Raw genomic sequence first — 27304 nt, 5'->3', positions numbered from 1 at the left:
TGAGAAAATCTTGTACATCTGAAGTTCCTTTGTTTGGCTTTTTTTTTTTTTGTGTGGTCTAGGCGACGAACCGAAGTTCTGCTGTGATCTGCCACAACTGGACGAAATGAATAAAGAGCTGCAACAGCCCGTTAGCTTAGGCATGGGGAAGTGTCCCACGTGCTATAGTAATTTTGTGCGGATATTCTGTGGATTTTGCGACCCGAACCAGTCGGACTTCATAGCTGTGAATGCGAGTGAGCCCAGTGAAGAGGTGGAAGGACAGCGCAAGGTTGCTGCTCTTGACTACGCCATTGGTGAAGAGTGAGTGGCTTCTTTTCTTTTGTCATTTACCTACGGCAGTAGAGGCGTTTTTTTATCTTCACAACTAACGGAATAGAAGTAATCAACGGCTATTCGCTGAATTAGGTTGGAGGTTATCACGAGCATGCAATGCACAAAAAAAGACTTACAAAAGTGTTAACATGAGGTTGTAAGTAAACACAATGCTTGGGGTTGAAACTTTAAAAATTGCATTGTTGCTTATTGTAAGCAGCTGACTTAGCTAGCAATCAAAGGGGAGAGGGGAAGCAGCTGAGTGATTGCTGGTGTTGGTAATCTCGTTCTCTCTCATTATCACTCTTGCTAATGGTTTATACTGAGAAGTGCATATATATTTCTTATTTTTTCTTGAACTCCCCCGTATTTGATTGTGTTCCGCATGACAAGTCAATCTATAAATTACAAATCATTGGTCTTCCTAGTCCTATAATTGCTTGGGTATCTGTATATCTGATTGCCTGTAATCAATATATAGAAATAAAAAGCCACACTTCTAATGTCCTACCAGTTACTTCCGATGTACTCCAAGGTAGTGTGCTTGGCCCCTTGCTTTTCCTGATTTTTTTGTATTGATATTGTAAATGCCATTTAAGAACCTACTAAAATCCAGTTATTTGCAGATGATTGTATTCTTTTCAACGAGGTACAGAGTAACTCTGACCAACATGCTCTAAGCTCAAATCTTATCAATATTGTAGCCTGGTGTAATAAGTGGGGAATGAATATTAACACCGAAAAATCTGTCCTACTTTGCGTTACCAAAAAAAAAAAAAAAAAAAAAAAGCCTATATTTTCTTACTCTATAGAGGGTATGCTGTTAACTGAGGTCACTAAAGTTAAGCATCTGGGGCCGACGTGAACGAATAACTTAAAGTGGAATTCCCACATTAGAGACGTCTGCTCATCCACGTTTCACAGGCTTTCTTTCTGTGCAATAAGCTTTAAGCACCCCTTCACAGGTTAAAAAGCTAGCTTATGCATCCTTAATTAGATCCGAACTCGAGTATGCATGTGTCATCTGGGACCCACATACAAAGTTAAACATCAATGATCTCGAAAAAATTCAGTGAAGAACTGTTCATTGTATCTAGTCAAAGCATAGTCGCACTGACTCTGTTTCAAAACTAATGCACGATCATGGTATCAGAACCTTGCAGTCCAGATGGAAGTTTTTACGTCTGAAATTTAAATTTTTATTGCAACGCGCATAACCCGTCATACCCATTCCCTTTTTCCAGCACCATACTTTGCTAGGACAAACTTATTCAAATTTTTGCTCTTTCCACGGACTGTTCATGACTGAAATGATTTACCTGAACATTTCCTTCACTCGTTCGACTTAATTGACAGTGTGCTGCAATCAAATGAATGATGTTATCCTTATGTCTTTTTGTTTTTGTAGTACTGGATCAATTCATTTAGGTGTTTTTTTTTTTTTTTTTTGTGCCCTGGTCATGTACTATTGCATCCAGTTCATGTACCTTGTGCTTGTTTTCATTTACTCTATGTCTTGTATGCCCCTCCTGCCTGGGTCTTTGCCTGCAGATAATACCTCGTGATACCCCCGTAATATCTGTCCGGAAATTATCCTTTTAAAGGCTAAGACGAGTTGTAAATAAAAACTGCTTCATATACTATGCGTCACCCTGAATACTGGAAGGTGGTCACTCCTCGTGCCAACTATTGCATGGAAAAACTGTCCCACATCCTGCTTACTTTCCTTAATGAGCTTAATGACTGCATCGATTAGAATTGATTTACGTCGCACTACCTTTCGCGAGCTACGCCACTATGTTTGCTATGAATGTAAACAGCTTCAAACTTTTTCATTGTTTTGTTCAGCCATACATTTGCATTGTGTGTTCACGTGTGCCTTTGTATCTCTTGTAGAGGGGACCGTGGGCTCTTGTCAAACTTTCTTGCAGCTTTTGCCAACGGCCCCCTTCATCTTATTGATGGAAAAATAAACATTATTATTATTATTATTATTATTATTATTATTATTATTATTATTATTATTATTATTATTATTATTATTATTATTGCTATTATCATTAAAATAGACTGAACAGGTAGATGCTTTATAAAACTTTTTGTAGAAAATGCAGGTGGTTGGGGAGTAATTTGGCAAGTTTCTTAGTATGCAGTACAAGTTACTGACATTTCTGATGGCAGAAGATTACTTTGTGGTCTACTGAATGCTTGTGGAAGCTGTGCATTATTTCTAGTCGTGCCAGTTAATAAGCTTGTGGTTCTTTGTTTTTCAGATTTGTCCACGGTGCATTCAACTCTTGCGTAAATGTAAAGTCTGTGCTGACAGGCACAACAGTGATGCAGCTCATGTGTGGAGCTAACGCTGCCAACTGCAAGCCTCAGGACTGGCTAGACTTTTTGGGCGCAACCACCGAGGAAGGCGGGTACTCCCCCTTTAAGTTCAACTACATCATCTCGCCGAAGAAGAGCGTTGTGAGCAGCGGTGTCACCCTGAAGCCATACAATCCTCCTTTCCACAAGTAAGATGTGCACCTATTTGCAAAAATGCTTACTGGCTGTCACTGCACTGTCCTTCCACAAGTTTAAGCATGTGGAATTTTTAATGTTTTTCAGGCAGTTTTAATCTATGGAATTTCATTGGACAAGCAACTGTTTGTTAAAAAAATTAAAATAAACTATGTAATATGAAAGAGCACTGAGCAAGAATAGAGGGCGGGAAGCCTCAGTTTGCAGGTCGAGCCAACGTTTCGACAAGTGGACTTGTCAAAACGTTGGCTCGATCTGCGAACTCAGGCTCTCTCCCCCCCCCCCCCACAGACGAAGACAAGTCTATTGTCGAAATGTTGAATCAACCTGCGAACTGAGGCTTCCCCCTCTCTACCCTGCTCATTGCTCGCTTTTTCATACCATTTAGCCATCTTCTTCCTCTCGTTCTACCTGGATCTTTAAAATAAACTAAGGAATATATAAAAAAAATACATTAATAATACCTATAAATGCAATTAACAGATCTGGTGGGGTGCCTTTACAAGATCGATAATTTCTTTCAGGGCTGGGCAAGATACTTCAAAAAAGTATCTTTGATACCAATACTTGATAACCTGAAAAATTGTATTTTCGATGCCGATACAAGATACAGATTTGAAACCGAGTTTCAGTACAGATACTCGGTACTGTATCGTTGATACTTCGATACATCACTGAAATTCCAACACAATAAAGGTGGTAATGCGATTAGTGACATCGGGAAATTTTACCATGCTTTCCGGAATCTTTATAGTATTCCTATAGCGTAGTTTTTCTGAAAGGGCTTAAACGAATACGCCAGCACGGAGTTATTGAAGCTCCTCCGTTTGTCAGCTGTCCTTGTCAGAACTTCGCATTGAATTGAAGGCGGGGTTGCAATGAAGCGATTGCTTCCATAAGCAACCTAGTGAAATATTTGTTTAAAGTAATGCTGTTCATGCTAACCAACCTGTGAGCACTTGGCTATGTATACAAATACATCTGAATTTTTTTCTTTTTATTCTGTTTCTTTTTATTTCATACTACACGTTACTTACCCGGTGACCCCTGCGTAAATTTATTTGTGCTAAAAGGTGCAACCTGCGTGCGTTTGGGTACAGCAGTGTGCCTGATCCCTACTGCGTGTTTGCCTTGTGTTTCTGCTTTGTTCATATCTTTTTGTGTGTCTGTTAATGGCTTAGCAGCTTCGTGGTACGCACTCGATGCTCAAAAGTAAAGTGCCTCGTGAATGCCTACTTACCATTGTCTCCTTCAGTTTTAAAGAAAGAGAACCTGGAAATGTGGTTGAAGCTGAGGGGCCGGGGCACTTGGAAAGGCATTTGAAAAGCAAGCAGGGAAAGCCAGCAAATTAAGAATGGCTAGGGAAATGTTCGAGGTCATGGATTCACCCCCATTGGTGGCTGGTGCAGGTGTTCCGATCCTTACGGCCCCAGCCAGCAGAAGTGTAGCTGTAGTGACTGCCCCGAGGTGTGCATACCCCTGGAGCCGCCCCTGCTGCCGCCACAGCCGGAGCCCTTCACCATGGGCCGCTATGACGGCATGCTGGTCGTGTCCATGCTTCTCTTTGTGCTGCTCAGCACCGCTGTCCTCAGCACCTTCTTCCTCAAGAGCCACAGGCGCAAGACCTCCTTCCAAGGTATACTGTACGCTACATTTAGAGGCCGTGGAAGAGCTCTGATTGGGCAGTCGCTTTAGTGCACAACTCAAGACTGGGCAGGCATTGAGAACTGGACACAAGAGCCCTTGCTTAGTTAAAGATCATTGCAGTGGTATTCCTGGTTAATTGATTTGTATGGTTAATCACTGCGTTTCGACGGGTCAGAAATGCAAAATTGCCTGAGTGCTATGCAACGCCAGTGCACATAAAGAATCTCGGGTGGCCAGAATCTTGGGTGGCACTTGTTTATGCTCTCTGCATGCAGCTTTTGGACATTAAACCATATATCACTTCGAAGTCAAAATAGATAAAAACTCAGTTGGAGCTTAGCTAGACTTTGAGATAAGCGTGCATCCCAGCTGGTGGTAGAATTGCTTGCCAAGTTTGAGCAGAGTTTCTGTTTAAGATCATGAGAGATCTAACTCGGCGCGTCGTCCTCGGACTGGAATTTATTGTCAGCTCCAGTTGCACAATGTGAGGCACACATTGATGCTTTCCTTTTTTTCTTTCTTGCTTCTGAAAACAAAAATTTAGCGTAGGCTGAATTTAGTGTCCCTCAACATAGAGGAACCGTGCCTTGGTAAGGTTCAACTTGCATGAATCTATTGCAGCACATGCCATTGCTTTAGTGCACCTATTATCGCTTTATTCCGAAGGCTGAGTTGAAATGCATGCGAGTCACTAGCAATAAATTTTGCTGGTATAGTGCAACGTTTGTAGTTAAGACGTTCGTTAGGTTTTTGTTCACGTTGCTAGAAAGTTGCCATAGTTGCTTTTGAATACTGCAATGTAGTAGCGAGCAGAATAATTTAGAGCCCTACAGTCAAAAAAGAAATGGTAGGGCTACTGAGTTTGCGTCGTCCGTATCCTGCATTGGCTTCGGTTGAACTTGCATGTATGCTCTCCTTTTTAAGAATCATTAGTACAGTCTATGGCAAATGCACTTCCTCAGCTGATGACATGCTTACAGTTTCTTTATTTTTTAGCCCCTGCTTGCACGACAGACTCTAAGAGCCGGGCTTAGTTGTGCAGTGCTACTAGTGCAACATGTGGCTACCGGCAGGTTTAGTATACTGCCCAGCCTGCGCTCTGGTGGTTAACAGCACGTGCCTAACCTTAAAGGAGTTTAAGGCTATCCACATCTGTAATGCGTCTGGGATGCATTTTCTTGGCTTGTGATGAAATGGAAGCCACTTCGTTAAATTCACAAAAACTGTGGGGTACTTGTACAGATGGCCGTTGTCGCCATTCTGCCATGAATGCGTATGAGAGGTGCCCAAGAGGGTGCAGGCCGGGCTGTAAAATAAATGCGATAGGAAATTTAGGAAAGTTTCGCATAGTACAGTAGAACCCCACTGTTGCGTTCTCACATGCTGCGTTTTCCTGGCTGCTATATTGTTATGGTCGAGTCCCGGAATGGTTCCTATAGGGTTCCATGCATTAGAAACACCGCTGTGAAGTGCTAACTTGGACACGTCCCCACATGATTCGTCGCGAACCTAGCACCCCAAGCCAGCCATGTTTACTTTTAAGGTGGCTTGTCTTGGACTGGCTTAGCCTGGCATGTCTCGTGCCTCTGCATTAGGCAGAGGGCATTAGGGCAGACTGTGCAGTCTTCAGGAGCTGTGGTGGTGCTTTTTTTTTTTTTACCTATCCTTGTTTCTTCGTGCAGTTAGTTCGTCTTTGCACTTATTGTCGCATCGTTGTGCGGCTCCGCTTAGGAATCATTTGGTGTGTCTTTTCCTGCTGTGCGCGCACCGTGCTAGACGCAACGAGTGAATTCGTCGCATGCCGCGGTTGTGTGCACACGTGTCGAGCGAGCTCAATTGCCCACTTGGCGCTGTACCAACCATACCACACCTTAGTGTGAACTGCTGCAAGTTTGCGGTTGCCTCGTTCCGTCGCTCCTCCTCTCCAGCAAACGCACCGCACGTGCACGGGAACCACTCTGTTGCAGCGTCGTGTTGTAGTGTATTGGCATCAAGAAAGCGTAAAGCACTTTCACTGGAGGAGAAGCTGAACATTTTCCACACTCTGGATGTAATTAGGAGGTATGTTCGCAATGATCGCGAGAACCAACTGGCGCGAGTTCACTGGGCTTGAGAAAATATGGCAAACAAGGTACATGATTTTGTCAAGCACTGGAGCTTTAATAAACATGCGTTCAGTTGCCCACTACTGCCCGTTTTCAATTTGTCCTACTTCCCAGTCCTTCAGTTTCCTGACTCTTGCGTTTTTTACGGTACTGTGAAAAATGTATCAGTGGTGTTCTCCTGTATAGTGCCATGACGTCTTAGTATCTTGGTGCTAAATTTGCAGCACTGTGGAGGAATGGGCCCGCCCATTTTTAACGCTGATTTGTGAATTCATGTATGCATTTTTGTTGTGCTTGTGTTTAGTCCGCTTTTCATGTGATTTCCTTACGCAGTTGTCACATGTCTTGCACTACTGTGCATAAGTAGCTGAATAAGTCGGGGCTAAATGGTGTGTGCGTGCTTGGAGCCTTTTTGCTTAATGTGCAGTTATTTTTAATGTGGTTGTGTGTCTGAAAGGAAAATATCTTTTTCTGTGCGTCCGGGAAAGGGATGTCTGGCATGTGCGTTGAAGTGTAAAATGAAGGAGAGGTAATTTTTTTTTTTTTAGACCAGTTAAAGATGAAGCTGTTGTGTAGTGGTTGAGGCGGCATGGTAACAGCATGCTAAAATGTTCTCCATTACCCACGCATGTGCTTGGAATGTTGCCAAGCTAGTAGCGGTAATTTACATGGCAGCACTAACCTTCAAGGGGCACTGAGGACAGTTTTTTAGTTCAGTTTTGTCCTTGAAATAGTGAAAATTCGTCTTGTGCCTTTTTTATTTTCCTGCCTATATTGTTTGTGCCACTCGACTCAAACTCAGAGCGAGAGGAAGATGGATGCACATTATGAAAGAGAACTGAAACTGCCAAGCCAATGTTCCAACAAGAGAACTTGTCCAACGAAGAGAAGTCAGACTCAAGCTCTTAGCATGACACCGGAAGGAACTCTGTCATCACGGTTCTGAAGCGAATGGCAATGCAGCTAGCCTCTCAGAACAGTGCTAATAATAATAATAATAATAAAAAGAAAACTATTAATATATCGCAGCCTAGTTGAGAATTGCACAAGTGGTGGTGACACCTGTATATTTTGTTTTGTAATATTTTTTTCCTTGTGAATTCTCAGTGTTCGGTTACGGTTGTCTCTTTGTAATTGAAATGCTGTACTTTATTGGTAGTGGCCAAGTTCAGTTTTTCCTCAGTGTCCCTTCAAAACATTCTAATAGCTGAGAACCCTCAGTGGGTCTTTATTTTTTTGTCTACTCATCTGCTCTTGCGGCGTGAATGCACGCGCATGCCTCTCATTTTAGAACTAGTGAGTAGCCCACTCAATGGTGCTGACTGGTGACGACTCCATTCACAACACCTCATGCTGTTTCCCTATTTCCGTTCTTTTCCCCATTTCCCTGCGCCTTTGCCGTTGTCGGCTTTGTCCCCGAATGAAACCCCACGCTCCCCGGCCGTGGTTGCCGCCATCCCCCCACAGTGTCGAATTCGTCGGAGTCCAGTGTTTCGGACACAAGCAGCAACAGCAATGACACGATCAGGACACCCCTGCACCGGCCCTCAAAGCCAGCACGTTCAATTTTGCTGGCTGCCGTGGATCTTGGCTCCCTTGAGGAGGTGGAACCTCTCAGGTCAAAGCGCTCAAGTACGTTGTTGGCTTGGAAACCCCCTTCCCCCTCCTTTTTTTTCCACTCTCCCCTCTTCCTTTTGTCACCTGCCCTGCCCTGTGTTCCCTTTGCTGGGCTGCCCAGCTTTGGAATCTGCTCTTGCTTCTCTTCTGCTGTTCACAGTCTGAAGGAAATCACCTGGGGGAGAGGGAGGGAATGCCGTATTTATATACATTCATGTAAAGGCTGCACATTTTTAGTCCATTATCACTAGGATTTCAGTTGCGGCGAAAAGTGGTTTTCTGTCTGCCCGGTCTTCATGGAAGATGGTAGATGACAAGTGACGTAGCTGAGAACTTGCATGCTGTCACGAGACCACAAGTTGATGGCCGAATTGGCGGGAAATGTCATTGTGAAATGCCTTGGGCCATGCAGGCATGCTCATACGGTTTGCTTAAAGGGGAGCTTTGTATCTCTGCTACATGAGGACGGCCGTTATGTATATGATCACACAAAAGTGGGGCGAGGCACCTAGCACACTTTCGGGCTGTGCTTCGATGCGCATAAGATTCTTTACTGTGCAAGTTATTCAGCTACCCGCAAGATCTTTCAGAACTCTGCAGTGTTCTTATTCAGCCATTATCGAACCCAGGTGGTTGATATTATCTGGAGTAGTCCTCTACGGCATCCCTCATAGCCAAAGTTTCTTCGGGACGTTAAGCCCCACACACATCATACCGTATAATTTTCTTCAGCCACTTTCTGCATGTAGTTTTTGCTTAGACTTTTCTTCGACTCTAGCTATTTAGACACCGTGAGAGAAACACTTATTACGATCTGTGGACAACTTTTTAGGCTAGGTATGTTGCTGGGCTAGTTGGTGAATCATTTTCAGAGAAACAACGCTAGCATATGACGAACAAGGATGAGGAGGACGTGCGGAGAGTGCATGTGTGTGTCCCCCTCATCCTTGTCAGTCGTCTGCTAGCATTCTTTCTCTGATAATGATTTTGGGCTCAAATGAAGTTTGCCTCAGTAGCGGAGGAAGTGACCTTGTTGTCTTGTTCAGAGCTTTGCCGAGAGTGTTATCGTAACCCGACATTCTTGTGTGGTTTCCCTCAGACTCGTGCACTGCCCTTCCTCGCCTGTCCTCTGTATTTAACCCTTGGGAGCAGCAGCACTGGCTCTTTCATGTGCTCAGTCTGCCCCATTTGTGTGTGTGTGCCGTTTCTTTATGAATTTTGTGTTTTTGTGGTCGTGTTTGGTTGGTGTGCGGGTTGAGCTCAGCTCCCCATTGTGTGGAACATTTTTTTTTTTTTTTTTTTAGTTCACAGTGTGTTGTGTGTGCTGTTTCTTGCTGTGGTGCTGGGCACAACAGCGTGTTCGCGAGAGTTTTCGCAAGTCTCTTGTTATTTGTAGCTAAACGTCTGGTTTGGCTAACTATATTATCCAGTTGCAGCTTTAGTCTAGAAAAGAGGTATAGAAACTGAAGAGAGCAAAATCTTTACAGTTTTGGGTACGAAGCACATAAGCACACCACTGGCAGTGGCAAAACCCTTGAGAAGTTTCAGGGCTTTCTATTGAAGCTGGATTTGTGTATTTTGCGTTTATTCATCCACATCTGTTTTTGTGTAGTTCGTAGGTAACTCAAATGTGAGTGGTCATTTTAACTAATAACAGTGTGGGTATTTGCCTCGGAAGCATCTATATGAGGGAGTGTAGATATATGGCGAGTTCAAGAAAAAAATAAGATGCTGAAAAGAGCTGATTTGCAGATTCAGAATACATATTTGGCGTACATTCTTTACTGTCTGTAAGCATTCTGCCATTTGTGAGCCTCACCTCGTAGGTTGTAGCATGCAACGTAAACATTTCTTTTTCTGATTTTAAGTGGATTATTGGGCTTAATGCAAAAGCAAACTGATGAAGCATGTTTAGAGATCGCAGTACAGGTGACAGCTGGGCTTTCTACCATTGCACACAATAATTGGCTGATGTAAAGATCTCAACAGCCAAGCTTACCGAGAGCTTATCCTTCAAGCAAGTCCGGCATTTTTTGTGAAGCAATGAGGCAAGCACACGCAGGAAAGTTTGGTGTGGCCATTGCAGTCGATCTTCCGCGTGTTGATTGGTCGTCTCACTTCATGCCGAGTTGAATATGCGTTCATTCTGTTTGCATTCTCTACCCATGTGTTCGTACACACCGTTGAGGTGCTTTGAGTCTGTTTCACTGTTCCTCCATTTCTTCATTCTTCTTGTGAGCCTCTCTGGTTAGCTTTAACTGGAATGCGCTTATGCAAAATTGCCGTAATCGCTGTTCACTGGCGGTGGTCTTCGCAGCTTTTCTGGCTATACCTCCTTTCAGGTCTTGGTGTTTCACCACTCAGCTTTTGTACTTTGTCCAGTGGAAGCCAAATTCGCCCTAAAACCACACTGACCTTGATTGTTTACCACCAAAGTCAGTCATAATTCCTTTGAACGCAACTGTTTGGTACTAGTGGTAGCTTTTGACTAAATTATCTTAACTATGTTGATTACCTTTAACGTCTTTATGCCACCGTCCTGTTGAGGAGCTGCATTCCCTAAAGGAGGGAAGAGTGCTGGAGCCAGCAATTTGGGCTCTTCCTTTTTTGCCTGCTATGCTGCCAATGAAATTTAAGGCAGGTCTAATTTGTTTGACATATTGCCACGTAGACTTTCTTTTTTTCTGTGTTCGATAGCTTTTGTAGCAAATTTTCACATTGCTTGATTGGCATAATTTTCTTGCAAGCAGCGTTGCACCACCATCAAAATGATTTGCTCATTGTTGGTAAATCATTTTTTTTTTCCTTCCCTATGCCTTTAATATTTTCATTGCATCGCTTTAATTTAATTTGCTTTTAATTTAATGCTTGATGCACTCTATGTACTGCACCACTGTTAGACCTATTCTCACTCTTTGCTAAGCACGGCTAAAGGAGGTTGAAGCTTGTTTGGTGCCTTGCCTTGTTTTGTGTTTTGCTCTTGCTTTAGTTTTGTGTGCTAGCATTGTGAGCAAAAAGCATGCTAGATATTATTTGGATGCTCAATATTTTTTTGGGCCGATTTCTGGGAACCAATTGGTGAGCTATAGGAGGAAGTCTGTTTTGACATTGGTTCGGTTTTAACGGCGGGCTTGTCAGCCACTTCAAACAATCCAGAATTCAAGAAATTGTACATCTTTAAACATTAAAGGAATTGTAGGAACCTCATTTCTTTTTTGTCAGAATTTCGGGAAAGGCAAACTTGGTAGCACATTTAGATCACTTACACTGAAGTGCACATTTGCACAGTAAAGGAAAAAGAAAGGTAGCACCTCGCATAATGGTATATTTATTTTACGCCCAGTGTTAAAAAGCGAATTGTAGATACCTTAGGGTTCGTTTATTTGGTTAAGAGGAGCTTAGAGTTTAGGAGCTGAATGTATGGGCAGTCTTGTCAAGTGGCATTCTCTAATGCTTACTGGATTGCTGTTAGTACTTGTGTGTGCTTTAAATAAGACTAATCTGTTGGTTTAAGCAGTTACATAACATATCTTATCCTCTGTAGTTTAATTACTGTTACTGCCACGCTGACTGTTTCCTCGGTCACTTTAACTGGCACTAGTGGGGTACTACAAAATATATATGGCTACTTAGTCATCTGATAATCACCTGATGGTGTAATATTTTTTTAGTGTAGAGTTTAGTTTTTATGTAATTCGTGGCTGCCAGAACCTAGTTCTTATTGGTGGTAGAAATTTTTTTTTGAGATTTCACCAAAAACATTAGGGTGGGCAACTGCAGAAAGAAAGAGCCTTTGCTTGTTATTTAGAGAAGCTGGAAGCGCTGCATTTCGTTTCGCTTTCATGTTCTGCATTGGCGTGCATCTCTTCTTCTTTTGTGTCGCTTTTGTGTGGCATCTTTTTGTGCTCGCTTCACGCTTGAAGCTTTTTGCTTTCGTCAATAGACTGGCCAGTTCAGTGGGAGCCAAGACCACCAAGGTGAAAAATTCTATGGCACCATATTTGTTCACACTAGTACTACAGATGCATTTCTCTTAAGCCCAATATACAAACTAATTTTAAGCTATTTGGGGATTGGTATGTGGTAAGTTAAAGGCCCATGTCTGCACTGCCCGTAAGCGCTTAAAACATGGCAGTGCCAAATTCCTTGTGATGCAAGCCATTAAAGTTTCGTTTCAGGTGAGAAATGAAATAAGAGTTTCATTTCCTTTTGCGAATTTCTTAACAGGGTCTTTTAAGTAAATTTCAGTGTCCAGAAACTCAAAGCTGGAAAACAAAAGAATATAAGTAGTGAGGAAATAGGACACAAAGCATTTGGAAGACCCAAAATTGACAAGATAAGAAGCGCTGTGGTTTCATCTTGGCATTGAGAATAATGTTTACAAACCTGGGCTTAGGGGGACAAAAGGGTCTTTAATCATTTGGAGATCGAATTTTCACTTAGAAAATGTACCCTTTGGGTTAAATTTGTTTTCCTTATTGGCACTTTCTAATTAGCAAAACGACTATATTCGGTACTTTGTTTCCACGATGTTATGTGCTTAGCTCAAAGCCTGAGCTGGTAGCACGTAGTTCCTCTTCAGAAGGTGGGCTGTCCTTCTCTGGTTTAGAGTACTATGTGCTTAGCAGCTACATCGAAACCGTCAGTGTCATTGCTGGAAGAATAGACTGCATGTGTAGCCATACAGAAATGACAGCATGCAAATAAACGCCTTAAAGTAAACTTGGGAAACAAAGCTGAGAACGGTAACGGCACTCTAGTGTCGTCAATAAAACGAGAAATGCCATTCAGCATGAAGATCAGCTCGTGCTCATTTCCACTAGGGCGGATGATCTGCAGGGAGAAGAAGCTGTTAAACGAGTGTGGGATCATAAACTGTGTGAAGCACGGAAGGATGAAGGACACGGAAGTTAATTGTTTTTTCTTTCCTGCACGATTGAATGAGAAAGAATTTCTTTTTAGTACCTCGTAAGGGATCTGAAACCTTGTCTTCAATGCTTAATTTCATCATTTAGAATGTGCAATCTCTACCGCACGTGTGTTGCAGTCACTATCAAAGGTTTAATTTCTTGGAAGATGTTGATGGTTTAAATAAGCTCCACGTTTTACAAAAGTATTAATTACTTAATTACCAAAGTGCGCACATTTAACTCAATGTTTGGTGCACGCTAGCATGTATTCATTTTGGGCCATAAAGCTCAACATATCTAACGAACTGTCAAGAACTGACAAACTAACTAGCGGGAAAAAAGTGAATGTTGAGGTGTTACACGTGTTAGTCTAAAAGCCTCTATAATAGTCCTAAATCATAATATGCCTCCGTAATTACTTCAGCCAGGCCATGGTATGGAGAAAAATTGTTTGGTTTTATTACTCTAGACGATGCTCACTTATAATTGATTATGACTAAGTCAGGCAAGCACCACACTCAAACATACTGTAAAACTAATTAGCACCAAGTGCTATGCCTGTGCAGACTGTTAGCAAGAACAGGCTAGTGGTTTAGCCAGGAAGAGCATTAAGCGAGGTGTTTAACAGGCAGTATGTGTAATCGCCTTCTGTTGGTTTTGAAACATTCACTTCTTAGTCTCTACAGCTGTTTTTGTGGTTGCGGAAGTAAATGTTTTAACAGGGCCGAGCTATTTCAACATGCTGAGAGCATGAGATTGGGGCAGTGTTTTTCTGATAATTTTGATGCTTTTTCAGCCCTTCCTTTTACTTGGTATATATTCTGAAGGTATATTGGCTCCTAGTATTATTGTCAGTATGTTTATTTGCTTATAGCGCTCAAGTATGCGCGGGTTATTCACGGGCCCAACTAGTCTGTAATAAGTCTTCAAAGTCTGTATTACAAGGTAGCCTCTTTTTTTTTTTTTTAGAAGTGTTTTCCCCATGTCTACCCTAGTCTGGTGAAAGAAATGCTGTTTAAGGAACATGAGTTGGTCTAAACTAATCGAAGGCCACATTTCGCCACACTATTTTAACTGAAAACTGATCTTCTGTAAGCTAGAAAAGGCAAAATGAAAGATTAGACAAAAATAAAAAAGTCGCTTTGGGACATTAAACCATATAAACCAAACAACCTTCATCTGGGGCTTTTTCAGGGTATACTGGTTGGGTATGTGTTCATGTGCTCTCACACCCAGATTTTCTGCGATTTGCTACTTCAAGGTACAGCAGAGAAGTTTCTGTGCTTCAACGATTCATGAGGGAACATATGTTGCGTGTGATCAGTCACAACATCACATGGCGCAGTTGTTAACACAAGTCCTTAAACTTTATTGCTGTCAGGTTGGCAGAAACAAATGAGTCCGTTATTACTGAGCTGTCGCCTTGTCACATGCCACTTGGGAGTTGCAGTAGGTCATGATGGCACAAGTACGCACGCTTTTTCTGTCTTGACATAGCTTGTTGCCAGCAGATTTTTCCAGGTGCAGAGTATTAGATAAGACAGTATTGCATATTTTGTAGAGCTTCAAAGCTTAATGCCAGGAATACGGCTACTTAATTGGTACATTGTGGCTGCAGAGTGCATGTTCAAAACTGGCGGAGTGTCGTTCCTTGTAGACCTTAGTTTTGGCCTTTGCGATGCCTAATTGCGATAGCTACTCCACTTACAAGCCTGCCTGCATAGTACAGTGCAATCTGATATGACACTACTAAGGTACCTAAGAGTCGTGCATGATCAGTTGTGGCATTGACCAGCAGTTACCCAGGATGGAGGCCGAAAGCACATTCTTCAGCTGCCACAGTTTTATTTCGTTTTGCGAGCGATGTGATAACTTGTGAATGCTGATTAAAGTTTTCTGTTGTACTTGAGTGGCGCTATATCCGTGCCGGGTGCCCCATCTGTCTGCTCTTTCCCTAGAGTCTTTTTCGCCAAATTCGGTGTTGGGCGCCCCCCCCCGTCGCGTTGTTTTGCAGTGAGCGGGCAGAGTTTTCCCTACTCGCCGAACCACTCTCCGCCGGGCTCACCCATTACCCTGCGTCCTTCACCGCTTGCCGGGGACACCGCAGATGGCGGCAACAGGAACGCGCGTGGCAACGGTGTGGCCAATGGCGACGCCAAGGTGGCTGTCATTGGAGGCGGCGACGAGGCACATGTGCGGACGCTGTCTTCGTTCGGAGCAATGATGGAGCGGCTGCTTCAGGCAGGCTTCCACCGCTGGGGCCTGTTTGTGGCACGCAACCCTTTCCTGGTGCTGGTGGCCGCTCTGGCGGTCAGTGTGCTCCTCTCCCTGGGTCTCCTCAAGTTCACTGTGACTACCAACCCAGTCGACCTTTGGGTGTCCCACAGCAGTTTGGCCCGCAAGCATATGAACTACTTCAACAGCCACTTTGGGTGAGCAGTGTTATTGTTACTTCTTAGCTGGGATTGCTTTGGTTGGTTGCTAGGGGGCTGCCCCCTCAGTGCTGGCCATACTGAGTTGTTGTAGTTCTTTGTAGCAAGAATTGCAGTCCTTTTAGTACTAGAATACAAAAAAAAAAAAAGTTAAAAAGCAAAGAAATAAACAAAAAAAGCCTGTGTGTTTGTTGGCGATTCAGGCTGGGTCTCTGGTCTGCCTACAGAGGTGGTTATTTGTGTCTGTTCTATTTATCAGCATAGATGCACGGCAGAGCTGCTCTATAATACTGGCCTGACACTGTTCGAGCACTTGGTGGCATATGGAAGCTATGTCATGTTGTGGAGTGCGAGGGTTGGTGTGACTCCTAAACACGGGGGCAAACAAGCTCGCATTGAGATGTGAGGCAGTAACACCCTTGACGGCCTAGGCAGGTAGCAACTCTTTTGGTTGCGACCGTTTTCATTTCGGAGCATTTTCCTGCGTGTGCAGTGGGCCTCATTTGAAATGTGAACAGTATAAAGTGCATTAACTCGAGAAGAAAAATTTGTAAGGTGCTGCTGAGGAAGTACAATTTGAGCCCACTACCTCTTCAATACGGTGGTTCTTAAGGCATGAAATTCTAGTATTCAGTCTCCCTCAATATAATCTTTGCGTTCTGCTGTTGCCGTTACGGCTTCCTTGCTGGCATGTCAATTTATGCTGGCAGTATACGACACACAGTGTAATAAATGCCTTTGTTTTAATTTATGTTAGGGCTTTTGTTAGCGTTTTATTGAAATCTGTCTGGCTAGTGTGTTAATTTCTCCTTATCGTTTCTATTTTCTGTTCATACAAATCAGAATTGGAGGTTTATAACATATAATAGGGGATATTCAAACACTCCTGCCATCTAGGGAGGAAACGCGAACTACTACGTGCCACCTTGTCCGGTGCTCCAAAAACGATGTCTGTGGTGACTGCACTGTTTAGTGAAACCGTCGCAGCTCTCCCTCCCGCAAACAATGCAGTGTGCCATTGCGTATGCAGTGAGGATACAAGGATGAGTAGCCGAACAATGTAGAAATATGCTTTTACCAGCGATTTCATGCGGCACGCTAAAAAATAAATGTGATCAATAGAAAAAAAAAGCAGTTGTTTTTCCACACAACACTGCTTGCCTGTTGTTCGGCATCATGTCAATACGTAGCTGTTCCTTCGTAGTTTACGTCTACTCATCTTATGCTTGATTCGCCCTGCCTTTCACGCGTAACATTGCATGCGTGTGAGCACACGCTTGCATGCCATGGCTGCTTGCGCATAAGAAGCTTTTGTTTCAGCCCACTTCACGTAGTCGCCGTCGTAGCAAATGCAAATAACAATGCCACAGTGGACTAATCAGTGAAAGACGACGCAGCGCCTGCATCATACTTTGCTTTGTTTGCGCGCTGTTCATTTCTTTCATAGCTAGTATTCCTGTAAGTGAATCGCATTTGTGTACCGTATTTACTCGAATCTAACGCGCCCTCGATTGTAACGCGCACCCGTTTTTCGTGAACCCCACCCCCGAAAAAAAAAAAAGCTCCGATTGTAACGCGCACCCGTTCTCCGCGAAAAAGAGTACCGCGCACCTAACGCTTTCATGCAGCAATACAACTTTGTCTCGTTTGGAAAAGCAAAGATTTAATCTCGGTGCACTAAAAAACACACACACAAAAGGAAACGGCTTATCTTGCCAAGATTGTCACTATGCCGGCACAAGGTTCACTCGTCGTCGCTGTCAGACAACTCCTTGTCACTGCTGACGGACCAAAGCATCTCATCCTCGGTGCCGTCCATGGCATTCGATATGCCACATTTTTTAAAGGCCTTGATGACCATGGCAGACGGTATCGTGCACCACGCATCTTTCGCCCATCCAGTGAACTCTTGCAGCGAGGCACGCTTCATTCTGTTGCTGGGAGTGAATTCATGGCAGCCACTCACAAGCCATTCGGTGTAGAGCGCCCGAATCCTATCTTTCACTGGCTTGTTCAAGCAAACATCGAGCGGCTGGAGCTGCGATGTCATGCCACCTGGTATCACGACAAGGTCGGTGTTGCACGCAGCGAGCTTGTCCTTGATGCGTTGGTCGAGATGGCACTTGAAAGCATCGAGCACAAGCATCGCACGCAGGCCCAAACTGCCGCCGGGTCTCTTGCGCCAGACGTTATCGATCCAGTCGGCGACCAAGTCCGTTGTCATCCAACCTTTTTCATTGGCGCGCACAATCACGCCACTCGGAAACACGATTCCTTTCGGGAGCGTCTTGCGCCTGAATATGAGATACGGGGGCAGCTTGTGTCCATCCGCGGTGCAACAAAGCATTGCGGTGACGCGTGTTTTTTCGTGGCCGGAAGACAACACGCGCACTTGCTTCGCCCCCTTCTTTTCAACGGTTGTGGTGGCAGGCATGTCAAAGTACAGCGGTGTCTGATCGGCATTTCCAATCTGGCCGAGGTGGTAGCCGTACTTGCGGCGCAAACTTAGAACGAACCGCTGAAAACTGTGCAGCTTTTCTTCGTACTCTTCAGGCAACTTCTGACATATCCCTGTCCGCCTTCGAAGAGAAAAGCCTTTTCTCTTCATAAAATTAGACAGCCAGCACCTGCTCGCTTTAAAGTCGCTCCGCGTTAGCCCTGTTTGTAGGGCTAGCTGCATCGCCCGGACTTTGAGCAGGTCCGTCGTCACTGGCCGCTGCGCCGCTCGCTGCTCTAGAACATATTCTGCGAGCCGCTCTTCTATTTCGGTGAACCGGCCCTGCTTCGGTCCACTGAAACCTTTTTGTGTAGCCTTGCTGCCGAAAATCTTTTCCTTCTGCTTGCGCCAGTCCCGCACGCATGTTTCCGGAACTCCGAATGCGCGTGATGCGGCCCGATTTCCGTCCGTCTCTGCACACACGATGACTTTCCTTTTAAATGCGGCATCATGATGAACTCGACGAATCTTCGGCACATCCATACTGGTCGGTCAATCGCAGAAAACGGGTAGGCTAACCAAAGCACATGTACCAAAGCACACGAAGGACGCTACTGCAGCTAGGCATAGACAGCTAGACCAGCTAGTAGGCTCGAAGTGCATACCAGGCGGCCATTTTGAAATGCCGATGGCGATATGATATCGGAGATTTAGGGTCGTACTCGATTCTAACGCGCACCCAATTTTTGGACACGATATATCGGAAAAAAGGTGCGCGTTAGATTCGAGTAAATACGGTATATTGTGTTTAATGATGCTGTGCTTCCGCGAGAACAAGTCCCGAGAGAGTTGTGCCATTCGAGTGGCTACATATGTAATTTGTATTTCGCAACCTGGTGCTTGTTCAGTTGGATTCTGTGCTAAGTTCGCGCTTATATGTACGGGGCATTCTTCTCGCCATCAGAGCAGCGCAATATTACAATTTTGTCGCTAATGTTCCCTTTAATTGCTGCTAAACTCTCAATCACTTAGTGTTCAGGTCTCCTATCACAGGCTTTCATGAGACCCTGTCCTTTGCTGAAGACGGATAATTGCCGTCAAACAGCATGAAGCCCCTTTGTTTCAGGTCAGCACTAATATGCATGTATGCTCAAAGCATTTAAAACCAAACGACTTTGTGCCACGAGTGGCAAATGGTAAAAGGATTCTTCGAGGTGAAGTGGTAGCCACACAGCAACCAGCAGCGAAAATTTGACTGCACCTCGGACAAAATGTCGGTCACTACCAGCGTCGTCAGAACACTTCGCATTTTGAACATCTCCCATCGATATGTAATTTGTGTATTCATACCAGCTCGTACGCCGCGAAAAGCATTGGGCTTCGAACGCCTGTTTTATTTCCACATGTGTAGGGCAGACCTCAAAACACAGCTGCAGTGTTGTTCACATATCATATTCTGTCCTTTTTTTTTTTTGCAGTCCTTTCTACCGTGTGGAGCAGATCATCCTGCGTCCAAAAGCCCAGGACTTCTTCATTGTAGAGAAAGCTGGAGTGAACAAGACGTTTGGGCCAGCATTCGAGAAGAACTTCATGATAGAGGTGCTACTTTTTTTTTGCTCTTTCGCTTGCAGCACAAAAAGCTTGATTTCTGTAGATTTCTTTAGAACTTCAAAGTGGCTTGTGGGAAAAACGAAAGACATGATGATAAGCACAGATAACTTAGCACAGCATGTGGCAGCGATATGCGCTATGTATGATTAGCTTGTAATCCGTGCAACACGGAACGAAACGATGATGTGCTACCAACCACATTGATGTAACCTCCGTCTGCGTGACTTTGATATTTTACTTTCTCATTGCTTTGCAGGCTCTCAAGCTGCAGTTAGCTGTTGAGGCGGTGGTCGGAAAACTTCGTCCCGATGGACAGCCTCTTCACGAGGAGGATGAGGAAACTTACAAGCCCGAAGAGTTGAAGAACGTGACCATCTACGACGTTTGCCTGGCACCATTGTCACCACTCAACAAGCACTGTTCGGTGCAGAGTGTGTTTGCCTACTTCCAGGACGACCTTGCCAAGCTCAACCTGACGGATGGCATCGATCCTCTGTCCTATCTTCAGCACTTTGATAACTGCAGCAAGTAAGTATAATTCAAAGAAGTGTGGCCTACTCTCAACTTTTCTCCAGCACAGCCTTTTAAGAGCGTCTCGTATGAGTTCTGCATGGCTAATATTGATAAAGACAAGTGCAGTTTTCGATGGCTGGGATCACATTGATCCATTCAGGGCATTTAAGGGTAGCATCTAGAAAGCTGATATGCCAATGTGGTGTTTGCAAGCTGCAGGGTTGATAGATCTCTGCTAGCAGCTTCTTTTTTTGTGTGTTGGATTTGGCTCAATGGTTAAGGTGCTCAACTAGTAAGCCAAAGATTACCCAGGTTCGTCTGACCACGACGGCCGTGTTTTGATGGAGGTGAAACACTAGGTGCCTGCATACTGTGAGATGTCGTTGCATGTTATGGAACCTTATAAAATCTCATTACAAGAGACATGGTTACAAGAGACACTTGGTTATAAGAGACACTTGAAAATGGTTTGGTTGGTTTTCCTATGTTTACCATGTTAACAACATTGCATAGAAAAGACATGGTTACAAAAGAGACTCTGTTACTAAGGACAACTTTTGCAGGTCCCTAAAGTAACTTCCTCACTATTTATAAGACACCCAGGTACGCTCATGCAACGCAGCTGACTCGTACCAACTCATGTGCAGCAGTTTAGATTCCCTGAACTAAATTCGGTTACATATCAGTGTCCTTTTTTGCTGCAATATGTCGGGAAACGAGAAGTGCCTCCTCTTGACTGGGAAGTCAAAACATCATTGTTTCAGTCACACGTCAAAATGTGCCTGTTGTTTCAGTCACACAGGAATGTGATGGCAGTGGCTGAAACAATAATGAGGTTTTGTCAAGAGGAGGCACTCCTTCTTGGTTCCTGACATAAACAAAACAGGACACTGATATGGAACAGAATTTAGTTAATTTAAACTGCCGCACATACGAGTTGGTAAAAAGTTTTGGTTATAAGAGACCTTGGTTACAAGAGACATCTTTTTTGGGTCCCTTGAGTATCTCTTGTATTTACATAGTTACTGTATGCGACTTTCTCAGTCTGTGACTGAAGTTAAAAGGCCCGCCATGTTTGCCTATAGAAGTGTTGGGTATCTTGAGCTCCCTCAGATAGCCCTCACGCAGATCAAACAAATGTGCAACAAGCACCATCTACAGTTTTCGCATTGTGCGACATGTTACAAATACTCGCATCTAACCTTTGTTCTACGTGACATTTTTTGTTTTACCATATCCAAAAAGTGGGGCTGCCTTTTGTCTTTTTAATTATATTGTACCTGGGACATAAACATCCAGTTTGTTGAACTGTTCATTTGCTTGCATTTGGTTATTTCATGCCCGCAAATGCTCTGTAGTGTTTGAGAAAAATGACGGGGTGGGGTTGTTCGAGTGCAATTTGAGGTTGTTGTTTTTTTTTGTGTGTGTGTCATGTCATGTCTACTGTCCTCGCAAGGTATGAGTTTACATGTTGCAGCATGTCTAAATACTTGTTACAGTTTTCTTTCTTGGTCATTCCACCAACAGGAGTGCCTCCAATGCAGGCTGTTTTGCAAAATACGGTGGACCCATTGATGACATCTCGCTGGTGTTGGGTGGATTCAATGGTACGGACTTCCACATGGCCACTGCTCTGGTTATCACCATTCCGGTGACCAACTACAACGACGAAGCGAAGAAGTACCCGGCCCTCGCCTGGGAAAAAGAGTGAGTGCTTCCTTGTTTGGGATGACCTCCTTCCGGTTAGTGGAGGGGCGGTAGCGTGCGTTTAAAAATAATCAAACCCAACTGGGCTAACTAATCTGGGACTTTCTTTCAGGTTCCTCAAGCTTATGAAAAGCTACAACAACTCGGAAATAATGACCATCGCCTTCATGGCTGAGGTACTGTATTGCATATTTGTTCCACCTGTAGTGTTATTAATTCACAAGGTTAAGAGCATCACTCTGCTGCAGGCATCATTTGTAATTTGAAGCTCCTGTCATTGTTGCACTGTTTCTTTAAGCATGCAAAGTATCGAAAGGCATAAAGCTATCGGGGGGAAAATAAGTAATTTGCTACTACACTTCATTGTTGTATATGCTAAGGGTAAGATATTACTGACATTTCTGCTGCTTTTACTTTACACTGTGTTTGTGATATCTTTAGTCGGACTCAATAGCAGCAAACGGGTAATTGAGCACGATTTAAAGCATGCCTCAGCATAAGGTGCTTTTAAGATTTCATTTTCGAGAAAAAGAAAAAACCTACTCTATGTGTTTGAAGGTACACTGTTCTTGTAAAAGCGGGGCGTAGCACTAACATCATGTGAATGTTATGAAAAGAAGCACGCAATTTTCCTATAATTTACGTCATCTGCCATGAAACGCACTGCGTGCTGATCACGCCGTTTGTCTTCATTTGTAGCGGTCCATTGAAGATGAGCTGGAGCGAGGGAGCCATTCGGACGTCGTTACGGTTGGCATCAGCTATATCATCATGTTCGCTTACATTGCGATCGCACTGGGTGACATCAACAGTTGCAGTAGACTTTTGGTGAGCTTTTTTTTTTTAACTTGCCTTACTGTGTTAGTGACCTTAGTTCGCTTAAGTGGTGTGTCATGTGTCTTTTCCCCTGAAAAGCATGCAAAAGTTAAGGATATGCATTCTTGTCTTGTAATTAGTTTTATTGTTTATTTTGTAAAGATTTATTTTGTAAGTTGTTGATAATGTGTAGGTTACAAGGAGAGACTTAAGTGGTGGCTGGTTCGAAAGGGCAAGAAAGCAGCTAAGTAAACTATGATCAGAAACAAACTAAGCACAATTTCAACCTGTTGTCATTTACACCCCCCATACCAACCCAATAAACGAGGGGTGCGGGGGAGGGGGGAACATTTGATGCATTACAGTGTAGTTGGTGTGTCTACTTCCCCACTTTTGCAAGTTCTGGCTACTTCCCCGGGTTATTTTGTTACTTGGTTAAGTCTTTCCAGTTTTATCATTTCTGTGCTTTTGTTGGCAGTGCCAGAACACATGAAAATTGTGGGAGGTTTGAATGAATATTTGTTTAAGCTGCTGCATTAAGGTAATCATAAAAGTAACTTGTGGTTATCTCTATTTTATTGTTTCTGTCATTGCAAGCTGACATTGTTTTACGGGTTGATCTAAGTACCATGTTGCGATACCTCATGCTTTCCCCTGGTTGTCACAAAGGTAGTACCTTTGTGTTGGTTCACAATTTTATTCACAATTCAAAATGAGCTGTAATCGTTTACTGCTTTTCTGTATGCCTTGCCGTGCCTGAATCTCTCAGTGGCAATTAACAAAGAAACAATTTAATTGTAGAGAGATTGGAAGAGGCAATCTTAAAAAAAAAAAAAGAAGATCGAGAATTCGATTCTTGTCAATTCCATCAGGCATAAAATCCTTCACCAAATGATTTTTTTTTCTCCTCTTTTTCTTTTAAATATACTTTGTCATCTTCAGCATATCCTGTGTTCTACATCACTAAGTTGGTATGGTGCTTTTGTGTTATCCTTCACAGGTTGACTCAAAGATTTCGCTTGGCCTGGTGGGTGTGCTGATCGTGCTGCTCTCTGTGGTCGCTTCACTGGGCATCTTCAGCTTTTTCAACGTCGCCGCGACACTCATTATTGTCGAAGTGATCCCCTTCCTCGTGCTTGCTGTTGGTGTTGACAACATTTTCATCCTGGTGCAGCAGTTTCAGGTGCGTCTGACCCCTGCTGGCAACCGCTGATGCTCGGGGGGGGGAAAGTAACGGGGACATATTGTGACTTGTAGAAGAAAATGTTGTCGGTAGAGACAACACTGAGCAATACAGTAGTACCTGTGAAAAGATAAGTGCCCAGTCACATTGTTATGCTGCCTTCAGTTGATGGTCGGTGTAGTGAATGAAAACCATTGCTCCATCTTTTAAGTCAATGTTGTTTTCATTTCTGCGTGGCACTTAGCGCAGCTCACGAAATATGCCGGAGGTGGCGCCAACTTCATGGCGATCCCTGTATTTGCAGACAGCCAGCTGTTTGGTTTGGTTTCAGTGGAAGCTTATTCAGGGCCCTGTGCTCGTGCAGTGTGGCGAGCGATTAGCACCTTTTCATCATATTTGGATCATATTTATCTCTCTCTGTGCAGCGCGATGAACGTCGCGAAGGAGAGACAACGGTGGAGCAGGTGGGCCGTCTGGTGGGCGAGGTGGCTCCCAGCATGATGCTGTCCAGTGTCTCCATGTCGGCCTGCTTCTTTATCGGTGCGTGTCTCATCGATTGTTTTGCAGAGTGTGATGTGGCACTGTTATTAGATTCTTTCGGTGTGCGTGCAAATGTTAAGGGCACTAATTTGGAATGGCACGTGCTTCTCTCGCTGGCAAATGGTGTGCCCCCACTTCACTGGCAGTGTTTTTCTCTGATCTTTGTGCAGGTGCCTTGACAGAAACTCCCGCAGTGCGGATCTTTGCACTCTATGCTGGTGTTGCGCTGCTCATAAATTTCTTCCTGCAAATGACTTGCTTCCTCTCCCTGTTCACCATGGACACGCTGCGCCAAGAGGTTGGTGTTCCTCTTCTCTTTTTTTTTTTTTTTTCCTCCTTGAACAACTTCGTTTGTTCAAAAAAGAAAGGACAGAAACGCTTTTAAATCATTGTTGGACGATGGAAAAAGAACAAATCTTTTTTTCTGGTATTTTAAGTTCAGAAACTTGCGGGATAAGGGAATCCTTATTTCCTTGTGCGCTGCGATGAGAAAAGGCCACTCACGGCTTCTTCTTTATTTGGCATGCACTGCCATCTGGAAACTAACTTTTCCAATAAAGCTCTATATTTTTTCTTTGTTCGAACACAGCCGAAAACTGCAGTAAAAGAAGAAAGATGACTAATGTGTGCACAGTCGAATGGGCTTAGTTAAGCCTATTGGCAGAGTGAACCATTGCTGCTATGACAGATTTCAAGAAATCCAAATTTTCTATTTATTCTTCTTGTCGATAGCCACCCCGCTGCTGTGGCTCAGTGGTTAGAACGCTTGACTGTTAACACAAAGATGCGGAATCGAATCCTGATTGTGGCAGCCACTTTTCAGTAGAAGCGAGAAGCAAGGCTCTCGTGTATTGGTATTGTGCAAACATAACTCTTCTTGTCATTATTACAGCTGTTTTCAAACCACGAGCGAAATGTGGCCTGTGATCTAGCATTTGTCAAACAGCACTCCATGTAAAATCATGCTGTCCTATCTTAATGAAAAATTCTCAAAATCCTCTTCTGTCGAGTTGAGCCTGAGAGATCGTGTGGCCCATGGGCGTTTTTGTTACTCAGCGCCGTGTGGCTTACAGAATCCTCTCTCTCCCTCTCTCTCTCTCTCCACACCTCAATTGTAGAGCAACCGCCTAGACCTTTGTTTCTGCATAAAGGCTTCAAAGAAAAACAAGCCTGGCGAAAATACTAGCCTGCTGTACAAGTTCTTCAAGACTGTCTATGCACCTTTCCTGCTCAGCGACTCTGTGCGGGTTGTAGTGGTGAGTGTGCTTTTGCCGTTGGTGTTTTTTTTTTTTTTTTCCTTTTGCAAATTTTGAACTGTGCCACTTGGAAGTTCATACATTCTATTGCTTCACCTTATTTCTGATGTGGCCTCTCTTGTGAAAAATTGTCACTTCTGCTGTTGTGTTTTAGTGGTACTTTAATGATGTGGCTTACAGATAGACGTGACATGGCCACATTTAAAGTAGTGTAGTGTTTGCAGGTTTCTCAGCCGCCAAAAAATCTAAGATGTCTTAGAAAAAATTGTGGGGGCTTTAGCACGGCTTGAACCTAGTGATAGAGCGAAAGCTGTTAGTGTTGCAGTGAATTTTTCTGCGGACACCTAGATTTAATGTGCCGCCGTCACAACATTCATACGAGCCTTCTATCCTAGCAATTCGCTGTTGTCGTTCGCCTCTACCAACTACCGAGCTATCTGTCTTCTACTTCTTTTACTTCCTTTTCTTCTTTTTCCTTCTTTCTCTTCTTCTTTTCTCCTCCAGCTCCTGGGCCAGCTCTCGGTCTATACCACGGGACAGCTGCTAGGCAACGGTCGCGTGGTACGGTGCTGTGCCCACGGCTTGAAAACCTAACGCAGTGTAGCTTTCACTACAAAAGAACAATTTTCAGCATATGGTACAGTTGGCAGCATGAACTGAGTGGTCAGGAGCTGTAGAGTGATTATGTGATCATTTAACTCGTGTTGCCAAGTCTTCAAGTGCACGCATTTTAGCGAAAATTTTACCTCCGTCACCTGGGCTGTCTTGCATACACGTGCAAGTGTGAACTGCAGCTTATGGCGCATTCCTTATTTTTTTTCTCTCTTCTCAGATGGTATCCTTCATCGGATGGCTGTGTTCCTCCATTGCCGTAATAGGCAAGATTGAAATCGGCCTGGACCAAGAACTTGCCATGCCTCAGGTGTGTTTGTGTGGAAGCCATCATTGATCCTGTAGTCTTTAAAAACCTATGGTCTTGCATAAACAGCCGCAGTTTAATGACCATACTGTTGGGAGAGCTGACACAGTACACAGCGGGGCATGCTCGTAGGTGAGCCTGACACCCATGAGAAAGAAGAGCCATGCATGAAAAAGTCATGGCATAGTCTTTTGAAACGAGAGATGCCTGCTATAATCAACTGACTCATTGTTTGCTTCACTTGGCTGATCTTTTTGCTGCCTAATTGTGGCATGTATCAGCACATACGTAGCTTGTGCCTTTTCGAGCCTTGGATGAGTTGTGTGACTGACACTGCTGTGGAAGAGGTGACAGTTACCAACAACAAATGGGCACTCGCTAACCACTCACCCAGGACGCTCTCTGCACTCTCTAGAGAATGATTATCTATTCCTCTTATTCCCCTGCATTCTCTTTCCAGGACTCGTACTTGCAGCAGTACTTTGACTACTTGAAGAAGTACCTCCAGGTTGGGCCCCCTGTGTACTTCATGGTGACCGAGAACTATGACTACACGGACGTCAAGAAGCAGGCTCGGCTATGCATCAACGAGCAGGTGTGCGACCAGGACTCCGTCGGAGCCAAGCTCAAGCAGCTCACGCTGCTCAGCAACAGGTGAGACTCTTGCAGGCCTGAGGTGTTGCTGAACGAGAAGGCTGAAATAAGAAAATTGTGGCGCACACTTGAGCTTGGCCTTCAAGGGTATGACTCGATAGCATAGGCTACCACCC

The 27304-nt window shown here is 44.0% G+C and overlaps 1 protein-coding gene across 6 annotated transcripts in view; it reads left to right on the top strand.

Annotated features, from left to right (window-relative positions):
- LOC146190537 (NPC intracellular cholesterol transporter 1-like) overlaps window positions 1–27304 on the top strand; it is a 104160-nt gene that overhangs the window by 52807 nt on the left and 24049 nt on the right. For 3 of the 6 annotated variants that reach the window (XM_084600936.1, XM_084600934.1, XM_084600935.1), the window contains exons 3-18: window positions 63–303; window positions 2589–2834; window positions 4251–4477; window positions 8061–8225; window positions 15135–15552; window positions 19468–19588; window positions 19857–20128; window positions 21641–21820; window positions 21933–21996; window positions 22520–22648; window positions 23637–23819; window positions 24245–24359; window positions 24530–24657; window positions 25478–25615; window positions 26448–26537; window positions 26995–27188. In XM_084600936.1, coding sequence (XP_084457062.1) covers window positions 63–303; window positions 2589–2834; window positions 4251–4477; window positions 8061–8225; window positions 15135–15552; window positions 19468–19588; window positions 19857–20128; window positions 21641–21820; window positions 21933–21996; window positions 22520–22648; window positions 23637–23819; window positions 24245–24359; window positions 24530–24657; window positions 25478–25615; window positions 26448–26537; window positions 26995–27188 — 2911 coding nt within the window. The remainder of the gene's footprint in view (window positions 1–62; window positions 304–2588; window positions 2835–4250; window positions 4478–8060; window positions 8226–15134; window positions 15553–19467; window positions 19589–19856; window positions 20129–21640; window positions 21821–21932; window positions 21997–22519; window positions 22649–23636; window positions 23820–24244; window positions 24360–24529; window positions 24658–25477; window positions 25616–26447; window positions 26538–26994; window positions 27189–27304) is intronic. The other 3 variants (XM_084600937.1, XM_084600939.1, XM_084600938.1) reach the window with 3 other exon arrangements.

Source organism: Amblyomma maculatum, chromosome 4 (genome assembly GCF_055883805.1).
Source record: "Amblyomma maculatum isolate TAMU_Amacu chromosome 4, ASM5588380v1, whole genome shotgun sequence".
Taxonomy (NCBI): domain Eukaryota; kingdom Metazoa; phylum Arthropoda; class Arachnida; order Ixodida; family Ixodidae; genus Amblyomma; species Amblyomma maculatum.
This window is presented reverse-complemented; position numbering and strand designations above follow the sequence as displayed.